Source organism: Dryobates pubescens, chromosome 21 (genome assembly GCF_014839835.1).
Source record: "Dryobates pubescens isolate bDryPub1 chromosome 21, bDryPub1.pri, whole genome shotgun sequence".
Lineage (NCBI taxonomy): Eukaryota > Metazoa > Chordata > Aves > Piciformes > Picidae > Dryobates > Dryobates pubescens.
The window spans coordinates 11,557,689-11,583,137 of record NC_071632.1 but is presented as its reverse complement, the minus strand read 5'-3'; the positions used below and the strand labels follow the sequence as shown (position 1 = coordinate 11,583,137).

At 40.5% G+C, this 25,449-nt stretch overlaps 1 protein-coding gene across 1 annotated transcript in view; it reads left to right on the top strand.

Annotated features, from left to right (window-relative positions):
• The window catches only part of MPP7 (MAGUK p55 scaffold protein 7), a 140,307-nt gene extending 115,058 nt beyond the window's left edge, over positions 1 to 25,249 (top strand). Inside the window, exons 12-17 of the mRNA XM_054171197.1 lie at positions 12,150 to 12,320; positions 17,893 to 17,973; positions 19,794 to 19,887; positions 21,011 to 21,119; positions 22,602 to 22,745; positions 23,208 to 25,249. Of these exons, the coding sequence (XP_054027172.1) occupies positions 12,150 to 12,320; positions 17,893 to 17,973; positions 19,794 to 19,887; positions 21,011 to 21,119; positions 22,602 to 22,745; positions 23,208 to 23,387 (779 nt within the window). The 3' untranslated portion in view covers positions 23,388 to 25,249. The remainder of the gene's footprint in view (positions 1 to 12,149; positions 12,321 to 17,892; positions 17,974 to 19,793; positions 19,888 to 21,010; positions 21,120 to 22,601; positions 22,746 to 23,207) is intronic.
• The last annotated feature ends 200 nt before the right edge of the window (positions 25,250 to 25,449 follow it).

The following is a 25,449-nucleotide window of genomic DNA, read 5'->3' as shown; positions in this document are numbered from 1 at the left end:
TACTCCTTTAGCATGATTTTGCTTTCACAGTGGTTACTGTGTTTATTCTTAAGTTATATATGTGTTGTCTCTGGTATGAAAATTACTGGTAACTTTATATTTTATGCTAGCATAGCCTGTAACTTCTGTTAACTTGGGCAGTGCATGCATATGTGTATGTGCATAGTTATATATAAATATGTATATGTGTGTAGCCTACACGACAGAGCTGTTCAGAGATGGCTTTTCCATGAAACTACATTTGGTCTGCATATTTAATGCTCATTGAAAATACTCACTGTGGCAAAGCCATCATCATGTCATTTTTCTGGGGCTTAAAACCCTTTTTACTTTCAATTTTGATTTACCATATGTGATTGGCATTGTATGAGCGAGAGGAAATATTTAACTGCAGCCAAATGGTGTTCATTCAAACAAGATGTAACCCAGTTTATCCATAGATGAGTGTCTTGTGAATTGAAGATCGTGTTCTGCCAACAAAAGAATTTAAACAGGCTAAAAGAATGAACACTTTGTACCACTCATATTTGAAGACCAACCATTTAGGATAAATGCATAGTAGGGCTCTCTTGCTGGTTATAATCGCTGCACGATCTTAACTCTGCCTTTCTCCGCAGTATTTTTCTGTGTTCGTATTTGAAACTTGATTGCCCACCTGTAGGTAGTTACAAAAAAATAAACCAGTTAAATTAGCACATTAGCATCTTTGTTCAGAATTCTCCTCTCCTTACAAATGCTAGCTTCCTGCTACCACAGAGAAAATAAGGCAACCTGAAGCTGGATCACATTTGAGTCAAGGTCACATGAGACAGAAGTGGAAACGGATCTCATAAACTCTTGCTCTGTCCTTCACTGCAAAACTATCCTCCTTCATTTTCCTAATTATCTTGGTAGAGATACTGTAATCTGATGATGTTATGAGAAGATTAAATTAGATCACCTTAAATTTCCTATAGCATGGACACATATGTATTGTTCAATCAACAGAATTCTAGAGAATAGAAGCCTGCAAAAGAGTATAGATGTTGATTGCTGTGTGGGGCTGTTCAGCAGTAAAACTTCAGGAGTGTTGAATATATTCACTGTAATGCACTTGCTTACTAGAGTGAAGCAGAAGTTAAAGGATAACTTCTAAGGAAAGAGAACAGAGCTGCTGGGTCTAATTTTAGATTGAGAAATATTTCAGCAATTTTCTTTGATGGAAATATTATTGAGGGAAAGTCAGCAAAAGCTTAAACTTTTTATCTGGTGCTGGACTGTTCCAAAGACTTGAGGAAGTTCCTGGAGTGGCACTGGTTTTGAACTGCATAAGGAATATGATTTAGATGAGGCCCCCAAACCCAAGTTTTAATATATTTCAGCTAAAAGAAATATAAAAATACAGTGTGTGTGATACTGGTTTGCATTGTTGCATATTGGCTCTGCTGAAATCTTTCTACAATGAATAAAAACTCCTACTTCCTAAGCTTCCATTGTGCTTGTGTTTCCTATTTCTTTTTTTCCCCATTTATGTCTTGGTTCTGCTTTGCTGTTGTTTCATAAACCTGTTCCATGACTATTTTCTTTGTACTTTCCTGTCCCTTCTTATCACACTACATTTAACTGATCTTCTTTTTGTGTTTTGTTTTTTTTTTGTCTCTGCTTTTTTTTCTCCCCACTTCCCATACAATTTCCTCCTCCTTATTCTATGTCATCTTTTAGTCTCCTATTTGTTCCTTCCAGACAAACACTAGTTCCTTTCTCACCCCACTTCAGTTTAGTGAAACTATATTAACCTGAAATCTACACCAATTTTCCATGTCTCTAAACTTGAGAACTTCAGGAATGTATCTGCTGCATGGGCACAACTCCTTCAAACACACACAGCTGTATTAGTGGTGAATCATAGTACAAAGTTTCCTGGCAAATACCTTCTGGCTTTACTGGGGACAGGCAAAAGCCCTGGTAAAATTCCTGGTAAAGTTCAAGTTGGAAGCTACATGTCGATGACTCTTTCATAGATGAATTAAGTTACAAAGACCCACAGATTTCCCACATCTTTTGATTTTAAGCTGTTATCTTCAGCCTTAGGAGTACCTCAAGAAAGCCAAGAGCAGTATTTAAGAATGAAGATTTTTAACAACACACAAAAAGTTCAGAACTCCTCAATTTATTTCACTATTAATGCTCAGCTTGTTGACATTTTGGCCTGTGCTCTCTGGGATCAGGTGGCTCACTTGGGAATGTTGATGTCTTTGATTTATTTCTAGCATGAGTGGCCTACTGAAAGTCATGGAAATAGAAATGCAGAGAAACTTGTCAGACAGTCAGACATGCCATGAAGTGTAAGAGGTCTCTCAGCACAGAGAAGAGGAAAGAAATAGTACCTGGAAGCCAGCCTGGCATCCTAGGTCCAGCTTTAGGGCATTCGTCACTTCAAGAACCGTGAACTTTTAAGGTCAGGAGAGGAGAAAGGATCCAACACTTTCAGTCTCAACTCACAAAACTGTCGTCATACTTTCAAGGCACCAAATGTGGTCAACCAGCTTAGAGAGGTTTCCAACCTTCTAAACTTTGATCACCTCAAGTGTAGAAATAAACCTTAAGCAGGGTTAAGAGAAATCTTCCAAATCAATATTTTAATGCTTCTGCAAGCAAGAAAAAAAGGCACCAAGAAACAATTCTGCCAAACAGTATTGTTGATTCTGCAAATTGATTCTGCAAAGCAAAACAGACTTCTATCCATTTCATGACATGAAATGGGAAAAGCTCTTCCATGCAGTTGAATAGGCAGGAATTTTTGGAGCTAGCCTTTGTTTGGTACACCAGAAAGGTTCTAAATATCTCTTGAGTAATTTCTTTGTATTCATAGCAACTCTTTGAACTATTTCTATCTGAGATATATTTATCCAGATTCCAAAGGAAATGTGAATGAGATGTAGATTGTAAAATCTCTCTATAAATCTAGATCTTAGTATATATTATTCGTATGCAGAAAGGCTGGCAGAACTGGGTTTGCTCTGCCTTGAGAAGAGAAGGCTTCACAGGGACCATTTTACCATGTACCAGTACATGAAGGGTGGCTACCAGGAAGATGGAGACTCCTTTTTTTTTGCAAGGAGTCACATGGAAAAGACAAGGGGTGATGGGCACAAATTTCTGCTGGGGAGATTCACATTGGACTCCAGAAGAAAATTTTTCCCTATGAGAACAGCTGGACATTGGAATCATCTCCCAAGGGAAGCAATGAATTCTGCTACACTGCGCAGTTTTAGGAGTCAGCTTGACAGAGTGCTGAGCCATCTCATTCCAAATACACTATCACCTGGAAAGGTTGGACCTTGGCATTCTGTGATTATGTTTTCTTGCCTTTCTATGAAATACCAAAGGTGATTGTAAAAAATACGTTTTCCACTATCAAGGAGGCAGAAACCTACTGACTTATATAGGCAAGCAGAAGGTCTTAAGTAAATCTGTTATGTTAGGATAATAGAGGCAATTAGGGTAATAGAGAAAAAATGGCAAGAGCATATAAATTCTTTCAGCGTTTTCCCAGCTACAATTGTAGACATGAAAAAAAAAAATGCCCACAAAACAAACAAACAAAAAACCCAACAGCAACAAAAAGCCTTTCAAAAAAACCCCATCTCCAAGGGGAGCAGCAACCATTACTGTAAGTGCAGAAAAGTACTGAGTTGGTGTTCATGGTACTGATTCTTAGAAATTCTGGGTTAAGACTAATTAAATGGAATTAACAAACTTTGCCTTTAATACCAAAGTGATTTTTCCATGACAACTGGGTAAGGTCATTGCTCCCAAATAAATAGTGGGAGAAACAGTAGGAAATCTCAAGTGCACAGAATATTTCAATGTCTTTTTAGGTTATTTTCTAACAGTGTAATTAAATGTGAATTAAACTTGGTGCTGTTACATTGGTCCTGTAAGGGGGTTTTAGAGTAGCTTACAAAGTGACTTTTTTCCCCTGTTTATGAAGTATTAAACAATAATACTTTGCTTTTTTGGCTGTTCTAAGATGAGGAAGCGATTGAGTGTGGTAGGTGCATTTTTTCTTCTTCACTTTAACTTTGCTTTCCTAAGTTATGTTTTCACTCTGTTTAATGATTTCCTTTCCTATTTTTCCTTTGTGCTTCTCAGAGGAAATTGAAGGTACATGTACAAAAGTTTCCCTGCATAGCCCAATGATTTTATTTAGAGAACATGTGTTTAGAATTAAATTGAACATAGTCCAGCATTTCTAAGAGATGTAATACATAGAATGCTTTTATATTGCCACCAAATACATCGAATCATCTTTCAAGTAGATAAAAATACCAGATTATTCCTTGTTGCTTAATGTAAAGATCAATAATTCCAACTATTGCTTTAAACTGCTTTTTCTCTCTTGAACTTCCCTGTACAGGAAAGTAGTATCACAGAATGCAGTTAGCAAAACTGGGGCGGGCTGGGCTGCGGGGATGGTTCTGACTTAATGACGTGACCATGAGAGGTCTTGCATTTCTAATCAATACTAACAAAGCATTTCTCTGAGATGGTAGAAAGTTCATCCATGTAGTATCACTTTTAGTCTTTTCCCTCCGAGTGTAGCCGGTTACCGTTACTCTTGCAGCATATGTTAAAGTAATAGCAGCTGATCTCTTCTATTTCTTGGGTTTTTTAACTTAAGAGGCCTGTGTTTATAAAGGCATTAGAAATTGCAGTTCATATTTTTGATCAAAGGGCCTCTGGCATGTAAAAATACACATTATAGCTATTTTACATCAAATGAGAGGATGTGTTTTTGATCAAAAACCTTTCTGTCTAATCCAGTGAGCCAAAACTTAAAGCTACAGTCTGATAATGGATAATTTACCAAAACAAAGAAAAAGAAAAAAAAAAGAGCTTGGTTTACATCAAAAACATTTTGCTTTCTTTTAAGTGGCATTGTATTTTCTACTAACTGATAGAGTGTGAATAATACCTTGTTAGAGTTTTTTAGAATGTTTGCTGTCATCACAGCTTTGCTTGCTAAAGGTGAAAGGATCAGTGTGCATGCTGCAAAATTCCAGAATATCTCCAGCTAAAATATAAAACAATCAATGTTGTTTTATGTTTTTAAGACAATGGCTTATGGAAAGCTTTTCAATGCCATGCTTGGTACAGTTGTCATCTTTTAAGTAGTTTCTTCTGTATTTTTTTGCTGGGCTTCTAACTATTCTGCTTTATTTCTTGGCTCTTATTCTGTATGCTTTTACCCTTCGTCCAGAAGATGCTGAATGTGCTGGTTACAACAGTGGATCCTATCTAGGTGAGCAATTGGTTACAAAAGACAATTTCTTCCTTTCTTTCAGCTTCTTTTCCCTGGAACTACTGTGTCCACTTTGCTTTTGGGGGTAATCTGCATACAAATGTCCTTACTCTGCATGAGGAAAGCATGAATATTCAGGTTTTGAAAATGGCTCATTGGATTTGACATAAAGGATTTATCTAGTGTACGCCTTTATCTGGTGAAACAAGCTACTAAAATACTGGTTTGACTTTTAAGTGGAAAAAAAAAAAAAGTATATAAATTTGGGAAAACAATATTGACTTTTAAAGTACATTAAGTCAGCAATGTGTTTAGTGAAACAAAAGGTTTCCTGTATCGTGCAAAGTTTGAGTAAGTCTTTGAAGACGCACTGCCAAGGTTTTATCCAAGTTTTGCTTATACTTTCTTTCTTTGTACATGTCTGTCTAACAATTTGGGGAGGATTCAATGAGAATACAAGGAAGTTTGCAGGCACCGCTTCTTTTTTTCCACATTGCAGAATAAAATAAGTCATAACAACTCAACAACTTAAATTTAGCTTTAAAGCTAGCCTGAGCTCCATGTATCATTGCGGGGAGGGAGGAAGAGGAGGGGAAGGAGTCCGTTGGCTTCAGCTTCAACATTCCAAATTTCAAACAAAAGTAACATTTAAAAAAGGTGAATGTTCCATGATATGTTTCAAGTTTTTAATTTGTGCCATTTTAAAAGCTATGTAAAAATATTTTAGTTGAAACTGTCCAGAATTCCTGCCAGCTGAAGGCTGGCTGGAGGAGATTGTGTGGCAACCAGCCCTTTTCCCAAGGCTTTCATCCTCCTACTACAAGAGGAATGGGAAGGAACTTGTCAAAGTGGTTTAGTACATCCAAGCCACGGGGCTCACTGAAACACCCTAGATCAGTGCTGCAAATTAGGAATGGTTTTCATATTGCTCAACACTGGTTTCGAATGTGGTGTATAAACTACATCAGGAGCACACTAACCATAGAACTGAAAGAACTTTAACGTGTTTCCAAAACCTTCGTGTGGTATAATTTCATCATGCCTTTGTGGAACTAGTGGTCATCTGATCGTGCTGAACATAGGCTTCTTACCCTTGTTAGTTAATCAACTAAACTAATGTTGAGTTGTAATTACATTGAGATTGAAATATGTTTGTGAAATGGCACTTAGGGTGTGATTCCAGATGAACTGCATTTTCTCTATCAGTTTCATCTCTTTGAAAGAGAAAAGACAATTCCCCCCCTCAAATTTTTTTCTTTCTGTCTGCAAAACACAGATTGCATGAATTCTCAGGGTGAGACTGTCATGGTTTGTCAATCACATCTTAGTCAGCTGCTGCTTTATTTAAAATTGAAGGTGGCAAAACAGAGTCCACCTTTTCTTGGTGCTGTAATCCTTTCAGTAACACATTTTGGTCTATGGTTACCAGAAGGACTTGGCCAATCTAGGAAGATATTCTAAGGAATAAGCTGTTGTTTTCCCTGATGCAAAGAACAGAAAGATGGGGGGTAGTTTGCTTGGTCAAAACTTTACAAAAATATTGGAGAATGACTCTACAGTGCAGGTAGCGGTTGGTCTCTGGAAGACTTCCGCATGATATAGTGCTGCCATCAGTTCAGAGATGGTACCTTCAGTCTTCTCATGCTGGATCTTTGCTATTGGAAGTGGAATGTTGGAGTGGAGAGCCAGAAGACATAATAGGGAGAAACAGTCTTCTCTAAGGTTAGGACCAGTTTGGGGGTAAGAACACAAGTACATTCATTGGTTGCAAATAATTAACTATTTGGTTTAGAATGTAGAGATTCCTTGGAGCTCTTCACTTAGAATGGTTCATTAAATATCCTATCTGAAGATCAAGCAGGTGGGTTCTGAAAGTTGACGTCATCATTCCTCTGCGTATGGTAAGAGGACACAGCTATCTGTAATTCACAGTGCCTCATGCTGCAGGGTCACCTGGATTCACAAACCATTAGGAGGTCAATTCTACTAAGTCACATTTAGGATTCCTTCTCTCCTGAATTATTTTTCAGTTGTATTTTATCAAGGAACAAGCTTCTGGGGAATAACCTCCCAGGATGGACAAATGCCACTGCCTGGCTCATCGGAGAGGTCCCAGACAACTGGAAACTGGCCAGTCTGATGCCCATCCACAAGAAGGGCCAGATGGATGAACCTGCAAACTACAGGCCTGTCAGCCTGACCTCAGTGCCAGGAAAGATTATGGAGCAGATCATCCTGGGGGCAAGGGGCAGCCATCAGGACAGCCAAGGGATCAGGCCCAGCCAACATGGATTTAGGAAGGGCAGGTCTTGCCTCACCAACCTGATCTCCTTCTATGATCCGGTGACTGCGTGGTGGATGTGGGGCAGGCTGTGGATGTAGTCTGTCTGGACCTCAGCAAGGCCTTTGACACCATCCCCCACAGCAAACTCCTGGCCAAGCTGTCAGCCCATGGGTTGGACAACAGCACTCTGTGCTGGGTTAAGAACCGGCTGGAGGGCTGAGCCCGGAGAGTGGTAGTGAATGGCGCCACATCCAGCTGGCTCATTATGTATTTAGGGCTCTCTATTTGCTGACATTTCAGTCCGTGATCCAGGATATTCTGTGAACATCTGACTCTCTCTGAAAGGGGCTGTGCTTTAAACATACATGAGATGGTCAAGAGCAGCAGAAGAGAGAGGTTTCAGAAGGCTGAGTGTCTGCATATGGGCTCAGATCATTCATATCCACGGTTATGCTAGTATTAATTTTGAATGTTGCCCTCTAAAGTGACTCAGATAAATTTCATGATTTTTCACCAAATTCTAATATTTCAAGTTCCAGTGTAGTATGGTATGATTCTGCAGTAATTTCCTGAGGAATTGCCGGGGAGAACATTAGGAGTTTTCCTTTGCCAAGCTTAAATTCTAGTTACATTACTTGAATCTTTATGAACATACAGTAAATATAGATGAATATCATCTGTTTACTATTCTCAATTTTGTCTTAAAAATCCAGACATAATCTAAATTTTTATTAACCCTGTCTAAATGTGCAAGCTGGGAATCAGTCCAGAAGTGAGGAGAGTAAGAAGTCTGCTCTGTGTTTGTGCAGTTCCTGTGTAACAATAGACCTACTTGGTATATGAGCCAGAATAACAAATCCTAGCATTTGTGTGTGTGTGTGTGGGAAATAATCCAGAAATAGCCAGGTAAAAATATGGTATTCATTCAAACCTAGAGAATGACCGCAGCAACAAACTTACTTTTGTCAGTAATATAAGTAGAAAAAGTACTCAGAAATGCATTTACAATTAAACAGGATCTAAACAGAATCTAAATGATGTAAAATTAGATTAAATGCAGTGAAGAGTATACACAGATTTAAGCACATAATTAAGCACTTGTTTTAATGAATGAATATGAACAAAAGCACGTGTAAGTGCTTTGTAGCATTCTGGAGCCTTACAGGTGAATTTACGAGTCATAGGTGAATTTCAATGATAATATTTCCTGTTAGTGTCATTCCTCTGAATTTGAGACATGGAATTTTCTACTTTTGTGCATATATTTGGGTTTTAATTTGCACAACACGTGTCACAATCTTTGTTCACTTCTTTAGAATTAGATAATTAAATATAATTACACACAGTTTTTCCTAGAATAGAATCATAAATTCACAGGATGCATTAGCTTGGAATGGACCCTTGAAGGTCATCTTGTCCAGCTCCCCTGCAGTGATCAGGGACACCTCCAATTAGACCAGGCTGCTAGAGCCCAATCAAGCCTGACCTTGAATGTCTCCAGGGATGGGGCCTCCAGCACCTCCCCAGGCAACCTCTTCCAGTATTTCACCACCCTCATGGTGAAGAACTTCCTCCTGATGTCCAACCTAAATCTACTCTGCCCGAGTTCAAACCATTGCCCCTCATTCTGTCACCACAGGTCCTTCTAAACAGTCCCTCCACAGCCTTCCTGTAGGTCCCCTGCAGATACTCAGATACAGCTCTAAGGTCTCCCCAGTGTCTTCTCTTTTCCACACTGTCTCAGCCTGTCTTTGTAGGAGAGATGCTCCAGCCCTCTGATCATCTTTGTGGCTCTCCATCCATTTTTACATTGGAATCCCTTTAAAATATTTTAAGAGAGGTTCTTGCATTGTTTGTTTTCAGCTGGATTTCTGTGTGAGGTCCAAGTAGATTTCTCTTTATAAACAGAAGGATGCTGTTGTGAGATGAGCAAATGTACATTGGTGGTGGGTTTTTTTAATTCTTAGAGATGTTTTTCTTGGATTGTTGTTGGACCTTAATTAAGTTTATCAGTATTGCCTTTTTATTTCATGTTGAGGTTTGGAGACATCTGTAGTCTGAGAACATTTGTTCTTCATATTTTCTTTCCAGAGGTTTTTATTTTACCAAATCTGTTACATTCCAGCAGTAGTTTATGGGTTTGCATGTTCAGTAAGCTTTTAGTCCTGTAGCTGAAACCAATGAGCTGGTGAAAGCTCTTCAATGTTCAGAATTTTATGATGCTTTAGTGACAGAATGTTCCCCTTCTACTTTACAGCCTACAGGCTTGGCAGCTCAGGTTAATCTCTGCTGATATCTATATTGCACAGGCAGTAGAGCCTGCAGCTTCTTTCATATTCACCAAGGTTTATACTATCAAGAGTCTGGGCAAGCAGTGCTTTTTCCTTTTGTTCCTTATAGGACTTTACTTGGAATAATTTTATAGACATTTTGGCTTTCTATTGCATATCAGTATTTGGTTTGGTTTGCAGTAGTGATTTTACTGTATTTTAAAAATGTTGGCCCCTTTTTTTATACCAGCCCATGTCCTTCTCAGCCTATACAATAGCGTAGCCATTAAAAATGCCATCAGCCTTTTCTGTGGATGTTGGCTCTTTTCCTTTTCATTGATTTTTCATTGTATTTATTCATATTTTGAATATGAACAGCTCAACATCACTGTATTCTCAAAGGAGTTTTTCTTCCCTCTTTGTGTGTATGCATGTGTTGCAGATTCCCACAGGGGACACATCAGTAAAATATCTTGGTTAGCATCCTCTGTCATCCAGATTCTGCAGAGTGAAGCTCTGTGTGCAAAAGACTAAGACTATTAACCAAGTCTTGTAGGATTTCGTGTCAGATCTGGTTCTAAATATGTGCAGAACTGAGCCTTTGAATTCATAGATTCATAGAATCATAAAATGTTGTGAGTTTGAAGGGACCTTAAAGATCATCTAGTTCCAACGCTCCTACCATGGGCAGGGTCACCTTCCACTAGCCCAGGTTGCTGAAGGCTCTGTCCAGCCTAGCCTTGAACATCTCCAGGAAGGAGGCATCCACAACTTGCCTGGGCAACCTGTTCCACTGTCTCACCACCCTCACTGTAAAGAATTTCTTCTTGATCTCCAGTCTGAATCTCCCCTCCTCAAGCTTAAATCCATTCCCTCTCATCCTATCACTACAAGCCCTTGTGAAAAGTTCCCTCTCTGGCTTTCTTGTAGGCCCCCTTAAGGTATTGGAAGGCTGCTCTAAGGTCACCCCAGAGCTGCCTTTTCTCCCAGCTCTTAGCCTGTCCCCGTAGGGGAGGTGCTTCAGCTCCCTGGTATCTTTGTGGCCTCCTCTGGACCCACTACAGCAGTTCCATGTCCTCTTGTGCTGCAGGTGTGGTCTCACCCAAGCAGAGTAGAGCGGGAGAATCACTGCCCTTGTCCTGCCAGCTAGTGCCATTGAAGAAAAAAACAGTAATACAATTACTTCACGAAAATCTAAACATCACTGCTACTACAAGTTTATGAAATCCTATTGTTGAAAAATTTGGGGTCACCACAAGTTTAGGTATGTTTACTGCCCAGTGAAATGTTCTGGGCAAAGGTGCTGGGATTTTTCAAGTATTTGAAAAGTAGTTCGTGTTTTACTGTATTGCCTCCAAATCATGAGCTCAGCTTTGTAGTCCTTTTCTTGTCATCCTTCATGTAGTTCCTTCTGGGACCTTCTTGTAATTCCTTCTAGTGGTGCCATAAAGATACCAGCAAAATCTAATATCATGCTGTGTAAAAGATGTAATTGAAAACTGTAAGGTCATCATTAAGGTCATCATTAACAGAAGAATTAATTTCTTTTTAGCATAGATGGTAGAAGGTTTCTTGTGGTGTTCTGCCTGAAAATGCCTATGAAGATATCCTCAGAGTGTACTGACAAGATGTGTGACATTTCCAGTCTTCTCAATAAGCGGTGGAGATGTCAGACTGTTGATGCAATTGCAAGCGCAAATTTAACAGGAATATTAACTTTCAGTCTTATGCTAACATATCTGTGATATGGGCACTGTATTGGCTAAGATGTTTCAGAGTGTTTGGGAATTTAACTAACAGTGTTTGGTTTTACTTTTAAACAACTTTGGGGAAGGTTTGGAGCACTTTATACTCTCATCGTGGAGCTAAGCGCACAAAAATTGTTCAAGGATTAGTTTTCATTAACCCTTTCAGGTATTTCTGTCATATGTCATATTAGATGTCTGTGTGCCACAGTGATTTAAGAGACATTTAAGTGTGATATGAGTGTCTAGACTGCATGAATTTCCTTGTGTATATGCACTAATGTACAAGACAGTCTAGTTATTTCAATATGCTAACAACTTTCAGTAATTATGTTGTACAGTCTGTGCTGCAACTGTTATGACTGCATTTCTAATCTTCATTTTGCAGTTTAAACAGCCACCTGATGTAGTTTGTGGGAAATATTCTAATGGCCTGGCTTGTTAAACATATAAATACTTCTTTTTTTAATCCATGCACCAATCCTGGAATGTTTGGAAGAGACTGTTGTCAAATGTTTTGAGAAGGTTGCTTTTCTCCCTTTGAAAAAACCCTGTTCTTATTGCAGCTGGTTTTAGAAGAAGCTTCCGTCTTAGCAGAAAAGACAAAAAAACAAACAAATCCATGTATGAGTGCAAGAAGAGTGATCAGTATGACACAGCAGATATCCCAACCTATGAAGAAGTTGCAAAATACAGACGGCAGCCTAGTGACAAATACAGGCTTGTAGTTTTGGTGGGTAAGTTGCTTCCTTTATTTTTTCCCCCTGGTCAAACAGAGGACAGCTGTTTAGCACAATGCTTACCACAGAATCACTTAGATTGGATAGGATTGTGGGATGTTACCTGGTTCAGCCTCCCACTCAGAAGGATTAAAACTGAATTCAGAGCAGATTGATGGCAACAACTTTGGGAACCTGTCTTCCCACCTTGCACCTGCATCTTCTCAGTGGGTGCCAGAAGGGTGCTGGTGGTCCCCCTGAAGACATCTCCAAGCTAGACAAGCCCAATTCCCTGAGCCTCTCCTCACAGGTCAAGCAGAACACAAGTGGAAAGAAACAAAACCATCTACCGTGTTAGAATGAATAAACAGACAAGTAAACAAAAAGATGCCCAGGAGGTATACTTCTGTTGGCCAAGAACAGCTGCAGAATACTCAAGATGCCATCTTTAGTCAGCTTTCTGTTCTGTAGTCTGTCACTGCCATAGCCCCCAGAATACCAGTGAGTAATGAGGACCCATTCCTACCAGTACAAAACGTCTCATTACTTATTTTTCCCTTACCAGTAGCACATAGGCTGATGCTTCATTAGGAAAATTTCCTCCATTCTGAAAGCAGCAGAGCAAAGAAATACGACCCTCTATCAGGGGCTGTTATGAACTGTTGAGTTGCTGTGTTTTTATATCACTCATATCCAAGGGAACATTAAATTTAGTTTTTAAGAAACAGTTTTGTCACTCTCCAGCACTAAAATTCAGCCACCTACTAGTGTGATGACTGTGAGATTGTGGGCTATATACAACAAGTAATAACATGGTTGAGTTGACTTTACAGTTCCATCAACAGAGTGCAGTGCAAAAGTGTGATAACTGGACTTTTTATAACAAATTGCATATGTCTGATCTGAGGAATACGTGGAGATTTCATTTGATTTTTGCTGTAAGAAATCAAATGAAGAAAGTGTGCTTATTCAGTAACAAAAGCAGTTCAGAAATTTAATGCAGAGTTCAATAATTCTAATGTTGTTCTCTGGATATTAAGAGCAGCTTACGTCTGGCCAATACCATAATAATGTCTTGGGCAAAATGTGGATGAACCAGCAGAGCTAAGCAATGCAGGTAGGGGAGAAGCAAACTCATTGCAAAAACTTTTTGTGTGCCAGTATAGAATAGAATCATAGAATCAACAAGGTTGGAAAAGACCTCAAAGATCAAGTCCAACCTGTCACCTAAGACCTCATGACTACTAGACCATGGCACCAAGTGCCACGTCCAATCCCCTCTTGAACACCTCCAGGGATGGTGACTCCACCACCTCCCTGGGCAGCACATTCCAATAGCTAACAACTCTCTCTGAGAAGAACTTTCTCCTCACCTCCAGCCTAAACTTCCCCTGGTGCAGCTTAAAACTGTGTCCTCTTGTTCTGGTGCTGGTTGCCTGGGAGAAGACACCAACCTCCTCCTGGCTACAACCACCCTTCAGGTAGTTGTAGACAGCAATAAGGTCTCCCCTGAGCCTCCTCTTCTCCAGGCTAATCAATTCCAACTCCTTCAGCCTCTCATCATAGGGCTTGTGCTCGAGGCCTCTCACCAGCCGCACTGCCCTTCTCTGGACACATTCAAGAGTCTCAATGTCCTTAAATTGAGTGGTAGCATTCAATGTGATCAGTCAAATGTCATTTTGATATTAGTACTAAGAAACACAGGAACAGATAATTAATTCATAGCTGTAATTGGTGGGCGCACTAAATGTCTGTTGTGCTATGCTGAGCCTAGAAGTCTCATTTACTGTTGGAAGATTTTTATTAGGTTTTTAAGTTTTGTTTTGCTCTTTGACAACTTTGGAATGGAAATTTCTTTTGGCTTCCTTTTCGATAGGTCCAGCCTAATTTACAGAATGCAGATTGCACACACAGTATTTTTTAGCACCCTGCAGTGTGAGATATACTGGTCTCAGGTTCAGCTAGATGTATTAGTTTGTCAAGGTTTTACTTCGTCTGCAGATGTAGACTCATGAATTAAGTCCCCCACATCCTTGGGGCTAAAATAGCAGGTCATTTGAAGCAGTAATGATACTGAAGCTTCTGCTGTAGTTTTAGGTGTTGTGAATATGTCTGCTAAAAACAAAACTATCCAAAATGATGTCACCAGTTGTGTTCTGGTAATTTACTGTTCCCAGGCTGCCAACAAATCCTTGAAGTCTTCTGTCACAAATATTGCCTGCATGCTAAGTGTGATACCTTGCAGCCCTGTCAGGCAAACACAGAATATTTTAATATGAAACATATTATTTGGACACTAGAATTTTCATTTCATAGAATCACCACAGTTGGAAAAGACCTCTAAGATCATCAAGTCCAGCCATTATCTAACTCTACCAGGGTCACTACTTCACCATATCCTTAAGCACCATGTCTAGACAGCTTTTAAATCCCTCCAGGGATGGTGATTCAACCACTTCCCTGAGCAGCCTGTTCCAGTCTTTGATAACCCTTTTGGTGCAGAAGTTTTCCCTAATGTCTAACCAAAACCTCCCTAGTCAAACTCAATGCCATTTCCTCTTGTCCTATCAGCTGTGATTTCAGGGAGTTGTAGAGTGGGAGAAGGCCTCTCCTCAGCCTCCTGTTTTTTCAGATTAAACCACCCCAGCTTCCTCAGCTGCTCCTCGTAAGACCTGTTCTCAAGACCCTCCTGCCTGAGCAAACAGCTGGGGCTGGGCCAGGGCACAGCTGAATATTGATGATCACAAAACCACAGATCCTGCGTGCCTGGAAACCACACATTTCCATTAATGAGGGAAGAGTCACAGAATCTCAGAATGTTAGGAGTTTGAAGGGACCTCTGGAGATCATTGAGTCCAACCCCCTTCTCAAAGCAGGATCACGTAGGGCAGGCTGCACAGGAACACATCCAGGTGCATTTTGAAAATCTCTAGAGTCCTGCTCACAAAGGCCCTGCTTCAGAAATTGTGAAGGCCAGACTAGCACAAATTTTCTTTCCTAAGGGTCAGAAGAGATGTGCCACGTGCTGTAAGTTTACATGAAACAGTGTTCTCTCAGTCAGGGCTATCTGAAGGGCAGCGCTAAGACAAAGCAAGGTCAGCACTGCCAAACCACGAGCATGCTTCCCCCAGGATGCACACTGAGGTGAGCCTGCAGTGTTCTCACCAGAGGCATGCAAAGCCTTTCAGGTGCTGCAGTCATCATGGTGATGCACCTTCCTTAAGCAGGCAGTGGTGGAAGAAAGGACCAGAGATGTACCCAGGAAGGTTTCTTGTGTCCAGATTCATATTTGTTCGAAACTGGCATCTTTCCATGCTTCATCAAAATGAAAAGACAGTTCAGAATAGAAGTGTACATTACACTGTGGTGTGGAAATGAGCACGCTGAGTGGTGTTGCTAATTGGAAATTGACTTTCAGCACCCATGTGCTATGGTTCTGAGAACTCTGGAAAGACAGCACTGAAAAAGAAGAATCCACACCTCCCAGCAGTTCAACTCAAAGATTATTTTTAAATGGTAATCTGGAAGGGGAAAGAGAGCAGCAGTTGGGTTATGATCTGGAAAGACATTTGATCTAAGTTTCCAGAACATCTGTCACAGGTAGCAAAGCCTAGATTCTTTATATATAAACAGAGCTAAAAGCATATTATTGATTTGACAGCATGTAGATTGAGGAAATTGTATTTGTGTAGATTTGATGGGAAAGATGTTTTGCTGCAAAGCAATGCTATGATTAAAAAAACAAAATCTACTTGTTTCATTCTACTTTGCTAGGCTGTAGTGTGAATTTTAATTAATTAGAGGTTTTAAAACCTCTCTGTGCTTTAAATAGCTAAACTATTTTCAAAGGATGGTTTTTACAAAAGCAATGCCATTATCTCCATAACATGTTGCTCTCCTCTGCAGACATGCACCAGTAGAGGCTGCTGTGCACCATATTAAGTAAACATTTATACATACTGATGGACTAATTTACAGGCAGGTCAGAGATGTGGCTTGAAACGTAGTTATGTGTTTGACTTATGTAAACATATAAAAATTATAAATGCAGAAAACTCTAGGGTTTTACAGAGGGACCACAGTCTGGGGGTAGCAGCAAAGTAGCAAGTATTTGCTTTTCATCATTGTGTGTTTCTAACACCAGACAGGACAGATAGCAATTTTCACAAGTAGGCACCTGAAAGTGCTGAAGCACCAGTCTCTCATTAGTGATTAACCAATATATCACTACTTCATTAAAATGTTTATTAGGTTTTATATTTCTAATGTCTAAAGGTCTCTGTTAAGAAGCTCTGCATGAATAGATGTGTCACTTTTACTAGAAGGGACAGAATTCTTCCTTAAAACCACACGTGTTATCCCTGTACTATTTGGGATGTGTTTCCAATGACTCACTGTCCTCTGTGTTCGGCTGTTGACTTGGATCTCTGGAAGTGAAGCCACTGCATCATCACAATCACATGAGCATGCAGAGCTGAGCTCTCTTCTCATGGCCCCACCATGAAAGAGACCAGGCAGCCTGAAGCCCAGCCCTGGGGGCAGGCAGTGATGGTCCATGGAGCCTAAGACCTCACAGGACAGAGTGCCCTCACTGAGACCTAAAGCACTGCTGAAAAATGGCTGAACTAGGGACAACCCAAAAGCCAAGAGGAATGTCTGTGCAGTGAGCTTCTGAGACAGCAGTGCTCAAGTGGAGGTGGAGGAGATGGGTCACAAAAATTCCATGAAGTCTTTTTTTCTTCCTGCCATTGTCTTTCCAAGAGTGGTCTCTCTTTGGGAGCTGTGTGAAGAAGGAAACATTTGCTTTGGACCAGTTCAGACAGCATGCAGGAGACAAGCATAGCTTAAAACAAAATCAGCAACAAAGAAACCCAAATATCCTAAATGGGTTAGGATCTGGAGAGTGTTGCTCTTTCTTACTCTCACTGGGCAATGATACTTTGACCCAGTCAAGCCAGGTGGGTGGTGACAGCTACAGTCAGCCAGTGGCCAGGCAGTATTGCTGCCTGCAACTTGGAAGGCTGGAAGGAGCAGTGCTCCCTGGGTGGAGGGAGAAGGTGAGAGCAGTGCTCCTCAGGGGAGTCTGGTGCAGACTGCTGGAGGGAGTGAGAAAAAGGCCATGCTGACACATGGAGTGCACATGATTTGGGGAGAACTTTGTGCATGCCAGCTGCAGTCTTCTTGTCTGGGATATTCTGGCAAAATGCATAGCCAGATTCTGTGCTGAAGAGCCACAGTCTAGAGCTCAGGGGACTGCACTAGAGCTGAGGATAGAGATAGGCAGGTATTGAGAGTAATCGCTGTAGAAGAGAAAGTGAGCTTTGCTGTCAACTTTTTCACTGATTTTCCTTCAGTAATAAAGTCAGAGCAGAGTAACTGCCAGCTGCAGCCCCTGAAATTTGTCAGGGCTCTGTGTTCTAGGAGAGGCTGGAACCGCGGGCATTTCCAAATGACTGATTGAGAGCCAGTATATGTTACAGCTCTCTGCTGTGTAGCCTTATCTCAGAGAGCACTTAGACCTGAAGACAAGAGAGAACTGGCTTCTGGGAAACAGCACAAATTTGGTTGTTGTTTTTTTTTTTCCTTCCAGGTCCTGTTGGAGTTGGACTGAATGAACTGAAACGGAAATTGCTGATCAGTGACACCCAGCACTACGGGGTGACAGTGCCACGTAAGTAAAATCACACTTCTCTTCTCCTAAAGCTATGTGTTCATTATTATCCTTTATTATTGCATTACCTTAAGGCACTTCCAAATGTCTTTAAATGCCTGCTTGGCATCCAAATAACTTTTCTAATTTTGAAAAGTGCTGCTGCAGTTGTATTTTAAATAGCATTGATTAAAGTGATAGGAGCTTTTGGCTCAGAGGCACTGCAGTAGACTTGTAGCACGAGTTTAACATGATTGATGTCAGTGAGGTTTAGTAAATGAAACTCAGCTGAAGAACACCCTGGATTTGGCTGTAAAGCAGTGAAACATGCTCTGTTAGCAATGCTTGCTTTCAGCAAAGTGGCCTGTGTACTTTAGACTGGCTGAAAAATGAAGACTGATGATAAACAGTTTAATCCTGTAAATAAATTAATTAAATCTCTTTGATTAGCTTTAGAAAAGTTGATTTGGGGATTTTTTTTCCCCCCACTTGATTTTCTGTAACATTGAACAGCATTGTGCTGTATTAAGTTCTACAACACTCTATTGGATTTTCTGTAATGTGAAGAACTTCACAGTTTTAGGCTTTCATTTCTTGATTTGCTTTACACTTGCGCCTCTTGTAGGGATTCTTCAAAAAATAGGGGTCCAGCATTCTGAGTATGGGAGATATTGTGTGGTGGGTTTGTCACAGGTTTGTTGCAACTGCAGATATTCTATAAATAAATGAATGAATCTATTCTATACATATATGAATGAATTAGATAGAAAAATAATTACATTTGGTTTTGGCAAACAATTGCATTTACACATATTTGCTTCAGCTGGGTATTGAAAACAACAACAAAAAGCCAGATGTTCCAAATATTTAACACATTGAAGCACATGCAATCATTTGCCCAAAAATATGTCTCTAAATATTGCCAGTATTCATCAAGCTGCCTTCTCCATTTTCTCTTCCAAATTTGTGGTTATGATTTGAAATAAACATGTAAAGTAATCCCTCTCCCTGAAATTCAGTAAGTCAGGACTTGGAGGGAGAACTGGGGTTCTCCTCCTGGAAGTGTTCCTCTATATGCCAGCCCAGGAGGAGTGCTATCACATGGCACTTAAGATTGTGCTGCTGCAAGCAGGTTGTGTTTGGTTGTATGTGATGGACAATATGTGATGCTGTTACCTACAGCCTGTATTACATAGGACTTCTGAATGGGTTGGTTAAGTACAAGTGGCAACCCCACAAATAAGTTCCATTGATAAGCACAAACTTTATACCTCGCACTTGATGGTAAGAAGTGCAGCTACTACAAGGCTACAAAAAGAAAAAGCAATTCCATTTTGATCACCAGAAAAAGCACTAAAACATAAAATTCACACCCCATTTTATTATTATCGTGCTTCACATGCCATAGGTACAAGCATTGTTAGTGAGCATTTTATAAATCAGGTTGGTGAGCTTTGTTTCCCTTTATGGTCTCATATGCTAATAAGTTTAACAAGTGGTGAGGCTTGGGTAATTGTTATGGACTGCTGCCCCTTTTATTATTCAGCTGTCCTCGTTTTACTGGATTTTTCCACTAGTTAATAAAATTGATGATCCGATACTTGTCCGGTAGGTTTATTCCTGCTTTTCCTACATGCTTTTAAAACTCAGTCCTGTCCTGTGCTTCTGTGCTGCTCACGAGATCCAGAGCAGCCTGAAGCCCATCAGAAGTGAGGGAACTGCTGGGCCGAGTATTACACAAGGCTGGTGTGCTTTTCACTGTTTCCTGAGCTGGTTTGCATTATGTTGTTTTGTGCTTCTTTTCCTTTTCTTTTTTTCCCCCTCATTTAATGAAACTGCAGACACTACCCGTCCAAGGAGAAGCCAAGAAAGTGATGGTGTCGAATACATTTTCATTTCCAAGCACTTGTTTGAGACAGACGTGCAGAATAACAAGTATGTTGAAGAGGTTTTAACTGAAACCACTGTTAAAACAATGGCTTTGTTATAAAATGGGGCTGTTTGTAATTTTAGATAATAAGTCTGTGTGGATGTAAGTTGCAGCGATTTGGAGACGTGTTAAAATAACATTTTGATATATAAGCAGTTCAAAGAAGCTGGCAAAAACACCCAGGAAAAAAAAAAAAAGAAGAAGAAAAGGCAATATGTGCAAACACAAATGTTTTTAAGCTTCCAAGTACTTCAGGTCCTCAGGACACTGAAATTGTAGCTGTTCAGTGTGAGGAGCATTCTTTTAATAGAGCATCATCTATCATGGCAATAAAACATTGCAGCTCTAGGAGCAGGGAGCAGGGCGGAACTGGAAGTGCTGCAAGCGTACCTGAGTCAATGTTTGCATAGTTCTGCTCTCTTTCAGGCCAGGCACTTCCTCTGCTTTTGAATTTAGAGATCTACAGTGAAGCCTTTGCCTGTAAACCCTCCAGAAACTAAACTAAAACGAAGACAGTGGTAGCATCGTGTTCTCTAGCAGCCTGTAAAATGCTGTAGCTTGAAATTCTGCCCCAGTGTTTCAGAGGGCAAAAGTGTATTAGACACAAAGCTGTGGGTTTTATTGAAACTTCAAACTGTGGTTTGCTTTCTTGGCAACTAGCACTTGCACTTTTATAGCACATAACCAGCCGCCTTGGTTCCATTAGCACCATCGTCGCTCCGCCTCCTCTTCTGAGACAGAGAATTTGGATATTCTGTAGTGTGCAATGAAATTTCAGTAGTTTCTATTGTTTAGCTTATCCACTGTTTTATTACATTGCATTAGTTCAGAAAAGGAGGTGATGGAAAACATTAGTGGGCTGTTGGACTACAGTGCTTTTTTCTCTTTAACTGTAATACAAGCAGGTGTTACTGATTTGAAAGTGGTAAAGTAGAAGATTTCTTAAAATTGACATGCTGAAGTACTTGACAGCATTTCCTTTATGAAACATGGGAAAACTCTCATGTAAAGTGAAATGCCTTTCCTCCTGAATTAGATCTTTTAAACCACACTGATAAGGTTGGTTTGTTTGTTTTGTTTTCTGGAGAAAATGAAAATGATTCCAGGTTTTTTCACCTTCTGCCACAGGTTTATTGAGTATGGCGAGTATAAGAACAACTACTATGGCACGAGCTTAGACTCTGTGCGATCAGTTTTGGCTAAAAACAAAGTTTGTCTGTTGGATGTGCAGCCTCATGTAAGTAAGCACATCTTTTGGGTCTTGTATGTTGATACATATGCAGGTTGATACTCAAGGGAAAACACTGGTTCTTAAAGTGTATATTTTATTCCACCCTGAATGACAGTCGAGTGGGCTTGCTGGGTCTCTTTATCACAGCAAGGCTCTCTGAAAGGAGAAGGAAGGAAACTTCAATACATGTTGGCAAGTATTTAACTTGGCAATTAAGGGAATTGAAATCCTGCAGCATAATACCAAAGATTTAATTACAAAATGCTCCTATATTTCCATTCGTCTTTCTGCTGGTTTGGGTTAGAGGTTCTCTCTGAACCGGCAATTTCAGAATGGCTTTGAGCAATCACCCAGTCCACCAGCTCTCTCCCACATGTGTAACCAAACTCTTTATACCAAGGGATTACATGCAGGGTGGACACGAGTCAAGGTCTGCACTAAATGTGGTGTTGGCTGGATAATTGTTAAGAATATTTCACTCTAAACCATTTGTTCTTTCACTGACCTTGTCTTTCAACCTTGCTAAACACCTCCACTGGGAATTCCTATGCTGCTAATAACCACAGTAGTTCCAGAAGCTGGAGTAATTTGTTTAACCCAGCCAAAGTATTTCTTCTCCAGACATGGCCAGCCTGTGACTTCTGAATCTCTGCAGTTTTGGGGCAGTTTTGGACATGAGGTTGTGCCCTAAGAGCAGGGCATGGAGGCTGTGCTGGCAGAGGAGTGGCCAGGGAAGCCAGACCCCACACGAGGGGAGGAGGGGAGCTGGGCAAGGGCTCCTGGGGCTGTCTAGTGTGTCTACCACAGCTGTTTTCCAGTGAAACCAGACATTTCCTAGAGATCCAGGCTCGTGAGCCATCCTGGGATCCCACTGTCTGACATAGCATTTCCTGTGGGTCTTGACAGTGTGAAAAGGGCAGAAAGCTGCTGGCCGTCCCTGCTTCACCCTGTGCAGCAATCAGAATCACAGGATTACCTCTTAACTCCATACCACTCAACTGACTCAGAGTGAAGAGCAGGGAGTTATGTGGTGGATAAACAGCTCTGAAGGGAAAAATCATTGCCGTGTTGTGACCAAGTGCCCCAGACAGCTTTGTCCACTGTTTTTCATCGGTACCGAGAGTGTCATTCTCAATAAAGTGTGCTGCACTTTTCCTTCTCTTCTCAATACCCTCTGCTCTCCTTCATCCTACTGCTGCTGGTGGCACTGGTGTGCACAGCCCAGCCTTTGCTGTGCTACTGGAGTCTTCCAGCAAGCCATGTAGAAATCAAGAGAAGTGGTCACCCTTGGAGAAATGATTTGCTTATCTTTCCCATGAAAATTCTCCTTACATGAATCCATGTCAATCAGCAGAGCAGGGTGACAGTAAATGACAGATAGCTTTCTAGGAGTGCTTTATGGGTTTATGTTGGTCAGTGGGGAGTTTCTTTTATTATGGTAAATTCCATTGTGTGAAATTAATTAATTAAAACCTTTCCTCTTCCCAGACAGTGAAACACTTACGGACTTACGAATTCAAACCATTTGTTATATTTATAAAGCCTCCAGCGCTTGACCGTTTGAGAGAGACCAGAAAAAATGCCAAGATTATTTCAAGTAAAGATGATAAGGGAACGGCAAAACCCTTTACAGTAAGTAGAGTTAGAGACAGGAGAGTTGTTAAAAGTTTTGTTGCAGTAGTTTACCCTGGACACAAAGGTGATCCCTGGATCACCCCTGCACTGTAATCTATCACATGCTGACAGCAAGCTGAGACTTAAAGTAATGAAACTTTGAGTGTCTCATCAAAGTAAACAGCCAGAAACATTTTCCACTGGTACAGCTACCAGAAAACATCTCTGTAATTACCACACAGTGACCAGTTGTGTCACTGCAAGGGAAGAGATGAAAGAATTGCTTGTTGAGCAAAGTCTGCTTGTGAGAATGCTCTCTGAGATCACTTATCAAGGTGACTCCTGCAGTTACTTTTTAATGAAAAGCACAGTCTCTGTCTCCTGATGAGATGAGAACTAAGCAAGCGGCTTTGCGTTTACCACAGAACGAGTGCTGTGATGTTGCTCTGGTCTGACTACACCTTGCCCTGGTCTTACTAGGAAGAAGATTTTCAAGAAATGATTAAATCTGCCCACGTGATGGAGAGCCAGTATGGCCACCTCTTTGATAAGGTGATAGTCAACGATGACCTTGCGACAGCTTACAGCGAGCTGAAAACGACTTTTGACAGGTTGGAGACTGAGACCTTCTGGGTTCCTGTCAGCTGGCTACATTCCTAACAACATTTTAAACAGACAGAACAAGCTGTGTTCAGCATCAAAGCATGGGGCATGGTTAGGCATTACTTGATGGCTGTTTTCTTGGTAAGAGGGCTTTCTTACTCTACCTGAGCAGCAGGTACACTCTTCTTGCACTTGGAACTGGTCTTGTTTTCCTGTGTCTTCAATCCTCCTGCCCACGATTTTGGGGTAGAACTGTCAGATTAAACTGAAGTCTTACTCTGCTCCACAAAGTGAGCTAATACTAGTGTAGCAAAACGGCCAAACGCCTCTTTATCATCATTCATCTGTGTATTTCCAAGGTAAGCTTTTTTAATGGAGAGTTTGCAGAAGATCCTAATTAATACTGGAGATCAGCACCTTGATGGTTTTAAGCATAACTGCTCCCATAAAGAGAACATCAGCACTTGGAAATTATTGCTCCTTAAGTGCTTGAGAGAACTGAAATGGGCAAAAGTGACCAACATTTTTTATGAGGAAGACATCATAGTTTAATTATGTATCGAGATAAGTGTTTTTACTTTTCTAGGTGTGAACCTTGTCTTACCTGTCCAGAGTGATGTTAGGATTCCTTTGCACTTACAGAGTCATGGAAAGGGAGATGCATTCAGTGGCTTAATGCTGGGAGCATGCATGGGTTGAAACTCTTTTCATGCATGCTTTATGGCACAACAAAGAAAACTCATGGGAATATTAATTTAAACAGGGGGAAAGTGAGTTACTATGTATATAACTTCAAAGTCTTTGGGATTCATCTGCAAAATCAGTGGCAAAGTGATATGAATAGCAACAAAGCAGAGAGTAACCTTTTTCTCCCCCCCTTTAAATCGATTTCAAGTGGTTTTGGTATCCTTTAGAACAGTTGTCCCCTCGGAAATTTGCAAACAGTTGGTGAGGATGCCTTGGAGATCTGGGAAGCACTTGCAAGAGATTGGGGTTTTTTTTAATTGTTTACTACACAGTGATATTTTTGGTAGCAGAACAGATATTTTGTCTCCACTCCAAAACTTATTAGTGGTGTAGACCTCACTGTAAAAAAAATATCCTTGTCACTGGTCAGACACAGGTGGAAACCTCATTTTAAAATGTGTTGTGGCAGTGTAATCAAATGTATATTAGATGATGTATTTTTTAATATGGATAATTTAGTATTTTTCTTCATTTACTACTGATATGCAGGAAATTAGTACAGCTGTAAAGACCAAGTAACACCTGTGTGTTGTGTTGTGAATATGTCTTGTAAGTACAGGCTGTGGAGAGGAACGTGCTGACTTCAGATTGTCTCATCGGTGGCATTCAAAGAGGAACCCATGTTTCATGGCAATCTCTAAAGGGACTATAGCTGTCTTGTTTAAGGACAAAAGAAATTAGTGAAACTTCATCTATTTATGAAAGGGTTGGGAAAGGGATGTCCAGTTGTTAAATTTCTTGTCAGTGTGATCATTTACTGAAGAGATGACGAAGTCTGTAATTCGAAACGCTGTCTCTGTAAATGGAGCTCAACATTCCATGTAAATATTTTATTCCAGTTCCTGCACTGATAAAGCCATCAGACGTTGTAGTTGTATTCTAAATGTGTATTTAACGTGTGGGTCATTGCATTTGGCTTAGAGTGGGATAAAACAAATGAAAATGAAAGGAACAACAGCAAAATCCCAAGGAGTCTGGAAATGTTTATGCAGGAGTTACAGACGTCCTGAATCCCAGTAGGGATACGCACTCTGCTTGAAAAGCTCTGATGTAACTTTAGTCAAATTTCACCCTTTTCCTGGTGGACTGAAACTTTTTTTGTAACATAAATAAAAAATTGTTGATTAAATTAATTGCACGGAGATGATGTGAGCTGAGGAATTGTTTTCTCTCTTCTTTTCTTTTATTGCTGAAAATCAAACTGTTTCAGGGGATCTAGAATTCAGTGGGGCAGTTTGCCTGTGAGACACAAAGTGCCCTTGCTGTCTCTTGCCATGAGCCCAAACTGGGAGGGCACTCAGCATCTCTCAGGATTTGGCTGTTTCCAGCAAGAGGGGCTTTAGCACTTGCAGAAACACTCTTAATGCTGCTT